The following is a 13550-nucleotide window of genomic DNA, read 5'->3' as shown; positions in this document are numbered from 1 at the left end:
CCATCTCTACCCCTTTTTCTTCCCATCATCATCATCATCATAATTTTTTCTCATCCCATCTTCTTTGCTGCTGTTTTGTCATTGCTGAACCAGACCTTGTGTTTGCAAATGCATTTCCTGGTTTGTTTTAACCTACGTAGATGCCAAATGGGTGGGGCTTACCACATAAGACAATACAATGAGAGCCACAAATTTAAACATTTACAAGAAGTATTTGAAAGTAAATTTAGTACACTATCCTTTGATTGAGAACTTATCTGATGTTATCTGAATTATCCTGATTCGGTAAACCCCATCCATCTAGAGCTCCAAGGAGGCTAAAACAAATGCTAACAATTATTTGCAGCTTATTTCACCCCAGGTCTGATTATGACATTGATCTCGTAGGGCTGATGCCTTTTTTTGTCCCTTGTTTGAAGGATACTACTGAAGCATGTTAGACTAGAGAAAACTGATTTTGTTCTCTAACAAAGATCGCAATTACAACTGTTGCCTGGGGAAGATTTTCCTGCCACCCGTTACTTAAAGCGCATCTGTCTAAAGAGTGTCTGACTAAGTTCACATAGTAAAAACAATACACAACAGGTGCTCAAAAGACTCGTAAAGATCACATACTCTCACACGCACAGAAACAAAATAGCAAAAGAACACAATTCCTTGGTTTCCTCTTTGTTTTTCGCAAAACTCAAGTACCGTTGGCCTCGGGTGAAGTGAGGCTTTAGGGTTAAGTCCTTTCCTCATGTAGTTCTACTAATCAGCACCAGTAGAAATTCAGCTGGTCCTGTGCCCCCCTGACCCCCCCACCCCCACCCCCCTCCCCTACCCCTACCCCATGCCACTCATCACTTCTCACTCCCTTAGGGTAGCAGTCATTAATTGGTGGCAGTCCAGCTCCCCTCGCAGCTCCAGTGGCCCTGGCAGCTTCATGCCCGTCTTCTGATCCACACACCAGCACTTTCCCCGCTGCCCATCACGCGCTGGGTGGCACTGTGGGCATAATGCACAGGGCACGGCAGTGAAAAGATATGACAGTATAGCGGGCTTTCAGTTCTTTTTGCAACAGGTCCATCTATTAAACAGATTGTACGCTACTAAACAGGCTAGAGACTAGTGCGAGTATCTTGAAACACTAGTAGGTGTTATGGTGGCAGGGTCGTAATTCTCTGAGTTAATATATTCACCATGAGCCCCTGGGATGCCGCCCCACCCACCCCCCTGTGAACTTTTAATTTTAATTTGATAGCCCATCTACCATAGAACATTTACCATGTGAATTTGTACTTTGCCTGTACTGATTTAAAAATAGCCCTGCGAGACCAGTTACAATCTTCTAGCCATTTCTATTGTGCCATGAAATTATTCCCAATGGTCCCTGATGACCTGTGCTTCGCTTGCCAATGAGTTTTACTATAGTGCAATTTTAGTTAAACAGTAAACAGATGCCTTTGAATCGGCCTCAGAAGGACACTCTATAAAGAGCAGACAGGGATACTTTAACCGTGTTACACAATCAACATAACCCAGACTCTGGATGCCTGGTGCCTTTAGCAGGGTTTTCTTTTTATCACTGACTCTGCGTCTGTTACTTTGATTGCACATACGGCTCACAGCAGGCGACACAGTCTTATCTGTGTTTTTATGTGCACTGATTCTCTTACTCTTATCTACACTGTTGCCCAATCTTACAAAGGCAGAATAACAAAAAAAAAAAATGTAACTGCATCCAAAAGCTAATAGCATCCATCATGGCAATGGAGTGATTATTGTCCAACAGTTTAGGGGAAAACACTTTACACACACAGTTCAGCTCTTTATTTATGGGGGTAAATCACTTTTTGTGTGCCTAGAGAAATGAAGTTTTGGCATTTGCACGCTCTCACAAAACAGTTTGTGTTGATCTTGAGCTAGCAAGTCAATATTTCATCGACTGCAGCCGTGTTTTGTGCTTTGGCTCAAAGAAGGCTGATGTAGTTTGAAGGGGACTGTTTGAGGTATCAAAATAAGAATAAACCATATGGGCTGAATATCAGATTGATAGCTACCAGTACAAGTGGCTAAATAGTGGCCTGCTCAGTAATTGAATGCCAGTGCTACTTATAATCATAATGACAGTGTGCTTGAAGTCACAAACCTGCTTGGCGTGGAAATCTCCATTCTTGTCACAGTTGGGTATGGGGATTGTGTAGAGATCATCATGTGTGCGGGTGTTTGATGCCAACCTGTCCAGTGCTCTCTGAAGCTCTGCACGACATGGAGCCTGTAGGAGAAATAACAAGACTGTGATCAATTTTGGAATAAACATACATAGACACCTGCAGGGTTCCTATACAGGTCTGAAAAGTGTGCAAAAGAATGGAAAATTATTTTGACAATCTCCAGGTCTCAAAATAGCCACAAAAAAAAAGCAAAGCAATCATGAAAAAGTTTGGGTAAAGTCTGGAAATCAGCCACCACTAAGTAAAGGTAACATTTCAATTCGTCATGTAAAGCAATGAACATTAAATCTGAAAAGTAAAAAAATGTAGGTGTGGAAAGGAATGGAATTTTAAAGTGGAAAATATATAGGAACCCTGTAGCCAGATAAAGCAGCTTTTTTGCTCTTGTCCTTTATTGCCCTTCTATTTTGCGTTATCCACAAGGTCCCTTTAAGTTACATATATTTCTTACATTGGAGGTGGTGGGAGTGTTTTCAGCCCTGTGATGGCCTACACAAACTATATTTCACCTGCTGAGCATATTGATTCCAATGCTAATAATCTGGGAACTCACTGCTAGATGGCACTCAGTAGAGCACATACCTCCACCAACACTATGCAATTATCTAGTTACACATGTTGGGTTTTCACCAAAAGTTAATAATTTCTTCCATGCCCCATTACCAACTTGTTTCACATCAGGGCGCAACACCACATGGCCAATCAGAACTATATTTGTTCAGTGGCCATTAGGGCTGCCCTTCTACCACTGTACCAAATTAGCAGAGCGGTTATGTCAGAACGGAAATGCGCTCTCCAGTGCCCCCATGTTGTTTGATTGCACCAATAATGGAGGGTTTGCCTCTTCTTATGTCTGCGCAAAGGCCACAAAGTTTGATGGTGTTATGTGAATCCAGTCATATGTTATATGCCTTTTTGTGAGAAGCCACGCCCCCCTTTGGCCAATTGGTATGACAAGTTTATCAGTTCTTCCTTGCCCCATGACCAATATTTACACAAAGTTTTGAGCAAATCCATTGATAACTTTTTGAGATATCCTGCTATCAGACAAACAGTCAGACAGGCGGAATGGGGTGAAAACAAAACCCCCTCCTCTTGGCGGAGGTAACTAGGCAGCAAGATAACCGGAAAGCCATTAAACACCATAACCCAACTATCAGATCAGTACACCATCAGGATGATAGATGACCCATCGCACCCACTGCACACTGAAAATGACCTTCTACCCTCCGGGGCGAAGGTACAAAATGGCAAGGACTAAAAGAGAAACACTTCCTCACTCATAAAAGCTATAAACAAAAGTGTTTTGCAATAGCTGATGCATTGAGTAAAAAACACAATGTTTGACACAACAAATGCCAGCAGCTCAACTTTACATTTTTTGTGTTTACAAATATACCTATTTTACTTCGAAGTCACTTTTCCTGAAATAGTGTTATTCTTTATTTCGCAAAATAAAAACACCCTAATACAAAAACAAAACAACCAAGCAAACATTTATACCTAGAAAGAAAAACCCTAAAAGAAAACCACAATAAATTTCATGAATTTTATGCTTGTCCTGTGAGTGAGAATTACATTTTCCAAATGTGCTTTTAGTTTATACTGTGAATAAAAGTAGTGCCTACAAGGGATTGTTAGCTCATTTAAATTTATATATTATTATATTGATAATACATCTTGATCCATTTTGACCATTTACCATACTGAAACAAATTCATTACTGTTGTGATTATTCACATTTATGTGTAAAATGAATGCAATAAAATGTGTGTGGTAAAACTGATCTGTTATTGATTTTAGAGTCTTGTTTTTTCCAATGTTGAATCAGCATTTTGTATGTTGATGCCAATGTACACCTGTGCTTCATTTCACAAAACGACCATTAAATGTTACAGTCTGCAAATAACTAATTTGTACAATTTATAACCTAACTGTTATGCTTGTGGCTTTGGAACTATAAACTGTAATGTGAAACACCTGCTAGAGCTGTGGCATGCTGTGCGAAGGGGATTGCCTTGATTTGTTGTTTGCAGTGAAACTGATAAGGCGTCAGAAGGGCATTTCTCTCACCAGCGCGGCCTTGGTGTCCTCCCTGGCATTGTTGCTTCTCTGATTTGTGGATTTAGGAGGGTGTCGGGCCAGGGTCTTCTGTATGCAGCGCTTATCCTGTGGACTGCACCGGATATTGCTGTTGTTTGGGTGCTCAGGGATGATTTCATCCTGTCTGTCCATGGCTGCAGGACAAGGAGTAGTGCTTTAGCAGTCACATTCAACAACAAGGTGAACAATACAACATCATCTGTCAGAGGTGTAACATTGTCAGAAACATTTGCGGGGCCTGATTCACATGATTTTCTTTGCAACATGATCACATGAAGTTATAATGATATGAGCATAATATTTCGCAACATCCATTAATTTAATGGTTTATTAGTTTATTTGATAGGATCCCCATTAGCTGCTGCACAAACAGCCACTATTCTTCCTGGGGTCCACACATAAATGTCACATACAATTACAACAGGTAATAATAAAAAAATGTTCCAATGTTTTCTACACTATACCCATATTCCACCACAAATAATGACTTGGTTGGTTGTCAGATATAGAGCAGGAGCTGCTCCGCTGCTCCTCCTGTCCTTCTATATACCCGCTGTCCCATACAGCTGAACATACAGTGATGAAATGTAGGCTAAAAATGAGGCCAGGTTAACCTCAAGGACACAGAGCTGTGTTCCCGCTCTGGGGGGTAATCTGTACCTCAGCTCTTGCCCTGGTACTTCTCAACTGCCGCACCACATCCATGCCACAAGCGCTGTGGCATTTTAAATGATACCACCCCCGTCCCGCCACCCTCTGTCCATTGTGGTCTGTGCCACATTCACCTTTGCATCCCTGTAATCCTGCAGTTCTGTGGCCCTGCAGGCAGCCAGCTGCTTCCTCAGGAAATGCCCCCCCTCCCCTCCATACTCCACCCCTCCACAACAATCTCTCTCTGTGCCAGATGGAGGTTGTTACAGGGTATTTTGCACTGTCACAAGTGGGCATGACTGGAAGTGGGTGTGTGTGTGTGCATCCGTGCGTGTGTGAGTGTGTGTGGAGGGGGGGCAGCATATCATAAGATGGGCAAGATGAGGGATAACGAGTGTGTGTCTTTGTGTGCGTCTTTGTGTGCGTACGTGCATTTTGGCTTTCACCGGTGGCCTTTAAGAGTTGGCAGCCGCTCGTTTTGTGCTTGGTCTCTGCTCGTAACCTGTGGCATTTCACAGATTGGCACTGCAATCAAAGCACCTAAAACCATGGTCTTACCATTTTGGAGCGGTGCTTGCTCTGATCACTGGAACAGATCTGAGCCCTGGTTAATGTCTCAGGTCACTGCCAGGCATACAGTAATTGCTGTTGGCAATAACACACTAAAGGTAGGTCAGTAGCCTCCTTAATCTCATGCAATGTGGTTGCTGCGTTTTCTCAGATCTAAAATGTTACAGTGTTTTTTTCAAATTGCCTCACTCAAGAATAGCAACCAGTGCACGCTTTTCTTTATATTGCTGTGCTTGAAATACCTGCTGAAGCTTTACTCAGGATCAATAGTTGGGCCATGTTCTGGTACCAAGACTAGATTTGTGTACAGTTCGGCAATAGGAATTGGAAGGCGGGGTAGTTTCTCTGAAGTTCATTGACAGCGCTGTTGCTTGGCTTGGCTTAGCTGGGGGGAAGTGTCTCTTGACTGTTTGTATTTTTAGTCTTGTTGCCATTAGCCTTGCTCATCAGCACTTTCTTCCACAAGACCCAACAGGGTTTCAGCTGTTTCCCCAGTCCCAAGTTGTTCTTTCCCCTCTTTTGCCAGTTCGCAGTTTTCCACGCTCTTTCACAGGGCGAGCCAAAGTGATTTAGAAGTGGGTCAGGGGTGCCATGTCCTGTTTGCTACCACTGCTGTTTTCCAGGGAGGAAGTCGCCACTTCTCTGTGTGGTTTCATTAGAATTGGATCAGCAGCTCTTGGCTTTTAAAATGTAATTCCTACAGTGCATTATCAGGCTTGTAGCTGATAATGCACTGCAGAGCCAGTCACAGGTGTACAGCAAAGATAAAGGAGTTGGGTAAAGGTAAAAACATGCTCAGAATCAGAAACAGCACGCCCTTGTCTTCTATGTTCTTTTGGAACAGTGTGTCAAGCCAACAAGTCATAAACAATGTCTGAGCAAAATACCTGTCAGTATCAGTGGATCAATGCAAGACAAACTTAGCATCCATCCCTTGTCACTTAAATCAGTTCAAGGAAAGCTTTATGGGAGAACTTGCAAACCTCAAAGGGAAATATCCTTCTCAAATTTAGTTATGCTCATAGTGACTAGCAGAGTGTGTTTAGATTTATACTTGTACTACCATGGATCTTGACATCTGAGTCAATAGATAGTCCACTGAGATGGTGTTCTGTACAATAACTTTTGACAGATCCTTTACTTAATAATTCTTATGGCTTATTTCTGCTCTATTAAACAAACAGGGAGGAGTCAGAGGACACACATGAAGTGAGAGAGGGGAAACAATGCAGCAAAGGTCACATTCAAATCCCTGCACTGAAATAAAATTCTGTCATTTAATCTAGAATTTAATCTCAAAATCTTAATTTTCTTTAAAGAAGTGAAAACCACTGCCACTGAAGTGAGATAATGTTACTTGTTTCCAATGCAAGACGGCTTGTTTGAAGAATTTTCTTGAGTCAAGTGTCATTTTCTTGATGCCACTAGAGTGATGTGCCTTGTTGTTTCTAGATATTGACACTTCTTTCTAGAGAATTTCCAAAACAAGTGAAACTGCTTTGGAAACAATAGAATTATCTCCTCCCATTGGCTGAACTTTTCATGTGTTCCATTTGTTAAGAAAGATTTCAGGACTCGATATGAGACTAAATGACTTGTTTAGACAGACTTTTTTTCTTTTGCAGTGTGATATTTCAGTCAAGTGCATGGTATGAAACTTGCTGAGCCACTAGGAAGCCCCAGATTGCACATCCTTATAGGGAATATTGTCAGCTGTTGCCAAATGACCTGACTGAGGCAGATTTTTCAACCCATCGTCCCCGTTACAATGAGGTGGCAATGCACCAACGTTGGTTCTCTGACCGCAATTAAAGCCGCTGTAGGTATATTTGAAGGAAAACAAGTAGACTAACTCATTTAGCCCCCTCTCCCCTCCCTCCACTATCCACCCGCAGCAATCGGCGCACAGATCTGACAACTCCCTCCTGCTGTAAAGTTTACCTCAATTGTGGCCACAAAATTTACCATGAGAGGAAATAGCAGAGCAATAGCACTATCAATATTGGTAAAATTCTCACATATTATGTTAATCATTTATGTTCACCAAATATGGGGATTATTTTTGCTGAATTCAGACAAAATTTTAAGTAATAAAAACTACCTACAGTGGCTTTAAAACTTGATTAAAGAAGAGACAGAAAAACATTCTGGGTAGAACCAAGGGCAGGACTCAGGTGGCTCTCCTTTGTGACACTAGATACTGTAGGTCTGTTGTATTGAGAGCAGCTACTCTAGATAAATTAATACTCTTAGGGTAGCAGTGCTCAAAAATGTTTTGTAATGCTTTGATAAGTGGTTGTTTTTCCAGAGTTTCCAGCGGCTAGCTCCAAAAGCAGCTAGGCTTACTACCAAAAACTCCTGTCAGTCAACAGTGGGAGCTGCCAGAGTATCAGAGCAGCGGGTTCCAGGCTGAAGCTTTGTTTGAATCAGTTAATCATCATCATCATCAGTCGATGTCTAGCATAGTTGCTAGAAAACTGTTCAAGACTGTCTGCTCTAACAAAGCCACTATTTTAACTCCTTTTTTATTTGTTTTAACTCCTTACAATGTAATTTTTCGAAGGAGAAAAAGTTTAAGGAGCACAAAAACTTAGGAGCAATATATGTGAAATAAATTTAAACTGCCCATCCCTACTACTTCCAAGTTGCACATGTGTTCCTTTTTAATTTTAAAGGTAGCATGAATTTATATTTAGGAGCATATGCTGCTAAAAATGAGCCACTGTAGAACTTAGTTTGCAGCAGATTTCAGTTTGCTGATCTTGGATGAAAGAACAATTTAAATACTTTAGATACAGCCAAAATAGTTTGAAAAACCTTGAAACCTTCTAGCCTAAGGCATGCAAGTCTGGTATTGTCTAAGATAAATGAGATATAACACACATATCCAAGTTCTGTGAGCGGGTGTGGGACAGAAAAAAATGACTGAAGGATAGAGTATAAACACTTCTGCAGTGCTCCCAAAGGGTGCTCACCACATAGATTATCATGATCATCATCAGGAAAATCATCATCCTTTATCCTGACAGAAATCTTTTGGATCAAAATGTTGATCTATGTGGTGAAAATAAAACACACTTTGGGAGCTTTACAGCGGTGTGTGGCCTTTTCCCTCCTTCACTGCCTCCACTGAGACTCAATAGTTTCTGGTTTCAGGCAACATTCTTCTTTTCTTTTGGATAGAAATATGTTTAAAGAGAACTGAATTTGTGCCAGTCATCCATCACTAACAATTTCACTGAGGTATTTCACGTCAACCTCATTCTACAGGGACATAAATCAGTAGGCTGGGCTCTCATCACTGCTTATTCTATAGCCATTTGCTTACAGGTCTGTGAATAAATTACATTGCAGTGAACTGGGTAATCCTAGCCATCTATCACTTGTTGATGCACTGTTACTGCATGTGATGAATAGAGCCATGAATAGAGGGAAACCTGCAGTAGCACTGAATTAGGTCAAACTATTTTGGGTTATATCATTAACTTAATTTTGAATGGATTGTTCTTGTTTCAGGATATGTACAGAATCAGGGCTTTGACTGGGATTGCAAGCTAAAAAAAAAAAAAAGCAGTATTACAACAATTCTACTACCCAGTGCAGTGATTTAGGACTGTTTTGACTAGAGTATATTTCTGCTGTCTGGCACATTTGTGATATGGTTCAATTACTTGTCATAAACAAAATATTTCATGTCTACGAAAGGCATAAATGAACATTAATGACCACGGCTCAACCCAGATGTTATCAATACTGATCTGGATTGCTGCAATCTTCCTGGCAAGTTGGATTGAGGCTGCTTTAATAGGTTCACATATGAACTCACAGCACTTTGGGATTCACTGTCCCCTTCAGATTAGGCATGCTTCATGGCCAGGACAATGTCGGATTGTTTGTGTATCTCTACCTCCACAGCTCCAACACTAGAAGGGGGTCCCTCTCCTGTGGAGGAAGGCAATTAGCTAATCACGTTTACTCCTGCATAAGAGTCCCAGCTGTACAAATGCACCGCAGAACCCAAAGTAAGCAAATACACAACATTAGGGGACATCTGCTGAAGGGGGTTTGAGCAAATCCTCATTTGGCACCAACAAAGTACTCCCACATCTTTAATCAGTTCATAACTCTCAAAAGAAAAAACAAATGCTGAAGAGTGTTTCCTCGTAAGAGCAGGGAGAATGTAGGTTAGCATGCTGGTTTCATAAAGTAAATTGGGCTTAGTTGATTTGAGGCCGCGGGTCTACCAAAATACTTGACAGCTTCATTCATCCAACACTTTTGGTGCCTGTAGGTGTAGGGTTTTTCATTTCTGACATCTGTATCAGTTTGTAAATAATATCCGCTTCACAGTTAGAGGGAAGCATTTGAATACGACACCAGGGGAGACTCGGCTGGAATGTTGGAACGGATGCCAACGCATGCATGATGATTTATTCTAAGTATTAAGATAGAGAGGGTTTCTAAGAATGGGATATTAAGAAGCACTAAGAAGCTGCCTTTAGTCCTTGACATAAGATGCAGAATAGTGCTTGGCGTTGCTATGGAAATTGAGTTTAAGAATAGCCTTAAGGTTGATAAATTTTTGAGCATAGACATTTTGAACCAAGGAAAAGGGACTGATAGCTTAAAATATTTGCCACCCTAATATACTGTATTAACTTTACTTAAGTAGTCTTTGCATTGGTACTTAGGAATTGGCCTTGAAAATGTTGTGACACAATCATCAGCCAACACTTACTAAATGTTATGATGCAGAATTTCTAGATGTGATGCTTTAACTATTAGTCTGTGCACCTAAATTCCCTTCAGTGGCCTGTCAACATCTGCCTCTATCACTCGTGTCCTTTTCATTATGAATTCTCTTGGATTTTAAAAACCCTCTTCTATTTTTATCTAGCATGTTCACTGTTGCTAGGAGTGGGGCGGTGTGGGACATGTATTCAGGAGATGCACCCCCTGGTTTAATAATGCATAAGTACGGTGAATGCGCCACAAAGGAAATCTCCTCCTACTTGTGACTGGAGTTGCTCTCCCCCTCGCCCCTGTGCTTCTCCGACCGTCTCTCCAGTGCCAGGGTTTACATTGAACATTCTTATACAGGAGATCTGAGCTGCTGCCCAGAAGAATTGATTTACAGTGGGATTTATTGGGCAGAGCTTCCCTGCTTTGTTATGACAGGCTCCAGGGGTGAGAAGGAGTGGGGAGTCAAACAAAACTCGGCACTCGGATTACAGAACACCAAAAACAAAACTTCTGAACTTTGAAAAATGTTCCATCTATTGCTGCCCCACCCTGGAGAAAGGAACAGAGACCCCCCCCTCTCCTCCCCCCGACAATGCACTATAACCCAGTTCTGTCCCAACTGATCGGACAACAGAGCATCAAAGAGCATAAACAATGTTTAGGGAGAGCATTCTGCAAGATTAACCAGTGCGGATGGACGGAGCTGGGCCAAGCTGGGACAGCCCTCCTTTTTATCATGCTCTAAACAGCTTTCCTCTTCTTTCTGATTCCGTTTAGTCACGCTATGTGCCGGGCCTAACCTATGCTGGCCCCGCACAGAGAGCAGAAGGCTCTCATTTCGGCTCTGGCAGCCAGAGTGCCGATGAGCTCATCCTCGTGAAGGAGCTAGACGCGGTGGGCGATGCGCTCGAAGGCTTGTGAGGACTGGGAGGGGGGAGTGGTGCACCCAGGGCCAGGGGAAACAGATGCTGCAATGGAGAGAGTCTCTGAGAGTTTTATGTTGGCCAAGTTGATCTGAAACTTTGGTGTTCTGGCACTAGCAGATAGCCTATTGCCATTGCTAGTAACCTTCTGGGAACCCAGGCTCAGTGGAAGCAACATTGGGCCAATTAGTAGATGATCCGGAACAAATAAGAGAACCGCCTTGTCCGCGACACATTTTAACAATCGCCTCATACGCCATAATGGAAATCACCACCATGACAAATGGTTCATAATCTTTCCCTTCTTGGAGAGCAGAGGGAGGAGGACGGTAGGAACAGTTTCATCAGCAGTATGGGGAAAGAAGTTGAAGTCTTAAGGAGCGAACTGGAACAGGATACACAAATAACACATACAGTACTAAACATCCTACTGTGTAAAAGTGGAAACAGGCTGCCTGCTTTGTAAGAAGAACGCAACTACAGAGGGTAAAGGATACAACATGAATTAAATGTCTGCTGAGAAGAGTGTGATAAAGAAATCTCCAGTAGAAGAAGAGTTAGACATCTGCAGCAGAGAGCAGGAGGAGGAGGAATGGGGGCATCCATGGAAGAGCACCAAGTGAATTACTGATTGCAGAGAGCTCTAATAGCCCCAGACTGGCCACACTCCATTACAGAGTCATTTCATACAGCAGACAGGCAGCTTTTATTACCTCCTCTCATTACAAACACACACACACTCTCACATACACACACACACACTCACTTACACACACATACACACAGACACTCACTTACACCCTCACAACCCCGACAATGCATTTCTGTCTGCACTACATGGCTACCTGCATGTGCACATGAAGGACCTCAGTCTAACATTGACATAAGATGTTTGCAGACACAAAGGTTGCAGGTGAAGTAAATGATTGTTTTCAGCATCTGTCCTAAACAAATGCATGATTCCTTTCCTAAAACAGACGGTCTAGCTTGCCCACACACACATACAGAGACATGCAGACACATACAAGCTCCTCACACAGCATGCATGCAGACTCACATGCATACACGCCCACTCCAGCTATCACCACAGCGCTGCTCTCTGAAACTCGCTCTGCGTCTTACAGCAGGGCCTCTTTCACAGCAAGCGGCTGCAAGACAGCAGAGGGACTGTGTGTGCTCTCCCATCAGGCCATGCGTGAGGAGTTGGTGTGTGTGTGTGTGTATGCTCTGGTTCGGGGCTTAGCCGAGATTAGGGTAAACAAGCAGCACATTGTCACACCCCACTCTGACCCTGCCCGGCTCAGGTAAGACCCAGGGAGCGGGGAGAGAAAACACTCTGGTCCGCAGGGAGAGAGGGAGGCAGAGACACCGGTCCAGCTTTGGGGAGACCTTGTCAACTGTGGCTTACAATCGTTACATGCTCCATACCATGATAGTCACCATAGTATCCTGGAGACAGACATTTGAAAAGATATCCAATACTCCGTCATTCCTGCTGGGGGTCTTAAGGTGCATTAGTGACTCTGGTGTGAGTTTTTTGGTGCTGTGAGGGGAATTTATAATTAACAAAAGAGTTAACTTCAACAGGGACAAGTGCCCCTATAGACTAGTCATCCAGTTCACACACAGACTCTTCCCGACCCACCCGCCCCTCCTCTCTCACCTGAGTTCTCCTCCACCTCCCTCTCATCGGTGCACACCCCCTGGCCGTGCATCAACGAGTGCAGCGGCCTCTCCACGCCACGCGGCGGGTAGCACCGCAGGCCCGTGCCACATCGGGGTGAGTAGACGCCGCAGTGCGCCCCCTTAGCCAGGGCACAGGTGGGGCAGCAGCCGCAGCCGGGCTCCCGCACCGTCTCCTCGCAGCCGTCCGGCAGGCGGCAGGTGGCCAGCCGCTCCTCGGAGCACACGGGGCAGCGGATGGCCTCCTCTGTCCAGCACAGCGCCACTAGCGACAGGGCGCCAACTGCCCACAGGCCCCAGCAGGATGGAGCTACTGCCACGCCACCTCCACGCACCATGGCAGCCCCAGCACCTGCACTCAATCCTCTGCCCTCGTACAGTTTTTTTTTTTTGGAGCACCTTCTACTTCAATAGCAGATTTTGGACAAACAAGGGAGATTTGAGAGGAAAGCTTTGTCCGGGACGGTCTTTGATGTTGCCAGCTGGTTAGTGTTTCAATTGCAGGGACACAATGCCTCTGCTGTATTGCCTCTCCGTTCCACTGATTGAATTTCACAGCGCAGAAATAGAAGTCTACTCTTGATGTGCTCGGCTGGCTGGATGGAGTGGTGTTAAGAACTAGTTTTTGTTATGTTGGAATGAACACTTTTGCAGCGAGGAT

At 43.5% G+C, this 13550-nt stretch overlaps 1 protein-coding gene across 1 annotated transcript; it reads right to left on the bottom strand.

Annotated features, from left to right (window-relative positions):
* Window positions 1-849: 849 nt before the first annotated feature.
* On the bottom strand, window positions 850-13227 carry LOC139661900 (insulin-like growth factor-binding protein 4). The gene is made up of 4 exons (XM_071540476.1): window positions 12870-13227; window positions 4290-4453; window positions 2132-2257; window positions 850-987 (listed from the first exon to the last, which is right to left on the bottom strand). The coding sequence occupies exons 1-4, from the start codon at window positions 13225-13227 to the stop codon at window positions 850-852; spliced, it is 786 nt and encodes a 261-aa protein (XP_071396577.1).
* Between the last annotated feature and the right edge of the window lie 323 nt (window positions 13228-13550).

The sequence above is a fragment of the Centroberyx affinis genome, unplaced genomic scaffold (assembly GCF_046629955.1).
Source record: "Centroberyx affinis isolate AG114_WGS23_722 - 3 ecotype Tasmania unplaced genomic scaffold, CSIRO-AGI_Caff_v1 ptg000210l_1, whole genome shotgun sequence".
Taxonomy (NCBI): Eukaryota; Metazoa; Chordata; class Actinopteri; order Beryciformes; family Berycidae; genus Centroberyx; species Centroberyx affinis.
The sequence above is the reverse complement of the archived record's forward strand: the minus strand, read 5'-3'. Positions and strand labels throughout refer to the sequence as shown.